Raw genomic sequence first — 3,744 nt, 5'->3', positions numbered from 1 at the left:
AGCAACATAACAAACAAAAAATATTACCCAATCATTGGCTCACACGCTATTTAAGGTCCCCGAAGGCCCACATCGTCCTCCTCTACTTATGAACGACAACGACAACGAAGTTATTTAACTCAAATCTGCAAAATCCTCCCCGGCAAAATGAGAAGTCTCATTTTTCTTGTGAAACTACTAACACACGATAACTCAGTCAATAAACCTCTAATGGATACAGCAACTGAATTGGTCTCCGTAGCACTGTCCCATCAGTCAATCTTACAGCGCACGCACGGACGTTACGATCTCTTCCGGGAAACAGCTCCACAACCAGTCCTGTCTCCACATGTGCCGGGGCAGCTTTTCATTGTGCACTATGACCAGGTCCCCGACGCGAAGCGGTGTCGTTCCACCGGTGGATTTGACACTATGGGCGGACCGCAGCTGCAGAAGATATTCAGTTCTCCAACGTTTCCAAAAACAATCTAGTAGTTGTTGCTGAAGCTTCCAGTACGCCCGCGTGTCTGTGGTCGGCCCCTGAAGGTTGATGTCGAAAGGTGGCAAAGAAGTCACCCGCTTCCCTACCAGGAAGTGGGCCGGTGTCAGTGGCTCTCTGTCTTCTGGTGTATCGTTCACAGCCGTCAGAGGGCGAGAGTTGATGACTGCCTCTACGCCATGTAAAACAGTGGTGAGCTCCTCGAAGCTGAAGCAGTTCCTCCTGAGCGTCCTTCTTAGCGTAGTCTTGACACTTCTCACCAGTCGCTCCCAGAAACCGCCCCACCAGGGCGCGCGTTCGACGATATATTTCCAATTAATTCCTACGGTGGTGAGGTGGTCCTGGAAGGCTGGGTCTTTCAGTGCTTTCCACACTTGCTTCTCGGCCTTCTTGAAGGTTGCGGCGTTGTCGCTGTAGATAACCGATGGAAGCCCTCGCCGGGAAGTGAAACGTTTGAACGCCAGGAGAAAACTTTGAGTCGTCATATCCGATGCTAGTTCCAAGTGCACCGCACGGGTGACTGCGCATGTAAATAGCGCTATGTAAGACTTCTTGTTGCCTCCACCTGCTGGTGTGATGATCAACGGTCCCGCGAAATCTATCCCAACCACTTGGAATGGCCGGTTCTCAGTCACCCGCTCGCTGGGCAGTGGTGCAACAGGTGCCGACGCTGGCTTTACCCGGTGTCGTTTGCATGCGTTGCATCGAAAGAGAACTTTTTTGACTAGTTGCCGGCATCGCTGTACCCAATATCGCTCTCGCACTTCGGTTATGGTGTCTTGCACACCCCCGTGGAGAAGCCGTCGATGAGCCGCCTCAACGATCAGTTCGGTGACTCTGTGTCCGTGCGGCAGGAGCACCGGATGTCTTACGTCCGTTGGCAATGTCGAGTGCTGGAACCGTCCCGAGATCCTTAAAATATCATCCTGGTCCAGAACTGGCTGCAAGAGGGCGATCGGAGACTTCTGGCTCACCATGCCCCCACCTGCGAGCTCCTGCAGCTCCTTGTAGTACTCGGACCTTTGTGCCTCTTTAACCCAATGGACCTCCGCCTCATGCACCTCACTAGCAGTTAGGGGCCCTTGCCGCCTCTTCTTTCGCCTGCAACGGTCTGCAAAGCGGCGAATCCATGCTGTGAGCCTCAACACGAAATACCAACTACTGTAGTTCTCTAGCCACAGTAGGCTGGAAGTAGTAGTGTGTGTGTCCACGAAGAGCACTTGTATCTTTACCCGTTCTGCTTCTACAGTCTCTTCGTTCACCTGTGGTTCGTGCGTGCCGCTGGGCCATAACTCCGCCGACTCCGACAACCATGCAGGGCCTCTAAACCATATCTTGCTGTGTAGCAGTTTCTCCATGCTTTCACCTCTTGTGAGCAGGTCCGCTGGATTTTGCTCCCCTGGACAGTGCCTCCAAGCAGCTGGATCGGTTGCAGTTTGAATTTCTGTCACCCTGCTGCGTACAAACTGCTTCTACCGCAGTGCCGATCCTTTAATCCAACAGAGTACGATGTTCGAGTCTGTCCAGAAGATTAGCTGGAGGGGAAGGTGAGAGAGCGAACCCAAAAGGCCAGCCTACATCCTATTAGAGCTCCCATAAGTTCTAGGCGGGGTAGGGTCAGTGTTTTTAGCGGCGCAACTCGTGCTTTAGCAACCATCAGCGTGACCACGACCTTTCCATTGACGTCCTCTGTGCGCAGGTATACGGTGGCTCCGTAAGCCGACTGACTGGCGTCCGTGAAGACGTGCACCTGGATTGCGTTCGCAATGTCTTCAAGCCCTTGGCTCACATACCGAGGTATTTCGATTCTTGCCATGTCCGGCAGTTCCTCGCACCAGCGCTTCCACTCCAAAGCTATTTCTTCAGGTAGTTCGTCGTCCCAATTAAGACCATGCTGCCAGATGCGCTGGAAGAGCATGCGAGCCCGTATCGTGAATGGACTGGCAACACCAAGTGGATCGAAAATCGAGGCTGAGAGCTGCAGCACCGAGCGTTTCGTGTTGCCCGCCGACGTGGTGTTGGGTGGGCTGCATTCCGTGAGCTTGATGCTGTCAGTGTGTCGATTCCACCGTAATCCCAAAAGTCCTGTTTCTATGGTCGCAGCGTAGTGCTCTTCTAAGCGTGGCTCGTGATCTGCGAAGAGGCTATTGAGAGCCGGGGAATTCGATGCCCACTTTCTTAACTCCATCCCAGCCGCCCTCATGACGGTATTCGCGTCCTTGTACAGTTGTTCAGCTTCATCCTCGCTTGAAGCGCCAGTCAATAGGTCATCCACAAAAAGGAATTTGCAAGATGCGCTGCAGTTTCCTGTAGGTGCTCCTCCACATTCTTTAGATGGTACCGTATTGTCGCCGACAAAAGGAAAGGACTGGAGGTTGTACCGAACGGTACTCTGGTCATTCTCCAGACTTCCACGTTGGGCAACTGACCATCTTCCTTCGGCGTTTCGTTACACCACAGGAAACGAAGTGCGTCACGATCCTCTTCCCTGACTACAATCTGGAGGAACGCTTTGGCAATGTCCGCCACCAGAGCGACCTTGACCGTCCGAAAGCGCAACAGCAGCGGCAGTAGTTCCGTGTTTAGCTTCGGTCCCTTTTCGAGATGCGCGTTCAGACATGCGGTCCCCGGGGCATGCGAAGAAGCATCAAAGACAACTCTGAGCTTCGTTGTCGTTGAATTCTCCCGGACAACCGCCTGGTGTGGCATATAGTAAATATGCTCTGTTGGTGCTTGCTCCGCTTCGGTAACTACCTCTGCATGTCCGTCGTTGAGGTACTTCCTCATCGCACAATCGTACTCCAGCAGAAGAGTTTTGTTCGAACGAAGTCTCTTCATCAGGCTTCTCAGCCTACGCTCAGCCACTTCCCGGTTGTCCCTCAGCGTGGCACTGCCAGTCTTCCACGGCAAACTCACTTTATATCGGCCGTCCTCCTTTTGTATGGTGTCCTGGAAATGTAGCCACACTGCGTCGTCCTCTGAGCGCTGGTCATTTGCGCCGTCTGTTATCCCAAGACCTTCCAGCTGCCAGAACATTCGGAGATCAAACGGCCTTTCCTCGTTGCTTGCCTCCACGTGTAACGCGCAGGCTAGCGTGACGTCTCCGGTGACTGACGACAGGACAGCGGTGGAACGTCCAGCCTAACTGCGTGTTCATCGCAACTGTACGGTCGTCCGCCCCTGACCGTCGCACATCGGACTTTAGGAACCTCCACATCTGATCCGCTCCAATCAGAAGACAGATTCCTGCTTCGGCTTTCGCTCCT

At 53.4% G+C, this 3,744-nt stretch overlaps 2 protein-coding genes across 2 annotated transcripts; both read right to left on the bottom strand.

The window, feature by feature from the left end:
* Nucleotides 1-261: 261 nt before the first annotated feature.
* Nucleotides 262-1,836, bottom strand: LOC135378123 (uncharacterized). The gene has a single exon (XM_064611014.1). It carries the CDS (start codon nt 1,834-1,836, stop codon nt 262-264), a length of 1,575 nt encoding a protein of 524 aa, XP_064467084.1.
* A 901-nt stretch (nt 1,837-2,737) lies between these two features.
* Nucleotides 2,738-3,514, bottom strand: LOC135378115 (uncharacterized). Its single transcript, XM_064611001.1, has one exon. The coding sequence runs from the start codon at nt 3,512-3,514 to the stop codon at nt 2,738-2,740; it is 777 nt and encodes a 258-aa protein (XP_064467071.1).
* Between the last annotated feature and the right edge of the window lie 230 nt (nt 3,515-3,744).

This window comes from Ornithodoros turicata, chromosome 1 (assembly GCF_037126465.1).
Source record: "Ornithodoros turicata isolate Travis chromosome 1, ASM3712646v1, whole genome shotgun sequence".
In the NCBI taxonomy this organism is placed as follows: Eukaryota; Metazoa; Arthropoda; class Arachnida; order Ixodida; family Argasidae; genus Ornithodoros; species Ornithodoros turicata.
The sequence above is the reverse complement of the archived record's forward strand: the minus strand, read 5'-3'. Positions and strand labels throughout refer to the sequence as shown.

Excerpts from the sequence above, each read along its gene's own strand:
- LOC135378123 (XM_064611014.1), bottom strand. The coding sequence starts at position 1,836 with ATGGAGAAACTGCTACACAGCAAGATATGGTTTAGAGGCCCTGCATGG.
- LOC135378115 (XM_064611001.1), bottom strand. The coding sequence starts at position 3,514 with ATGTTCTGGCAGCTGGAAGGTCTTGGGATAACAGACGGCGCAAATGAC.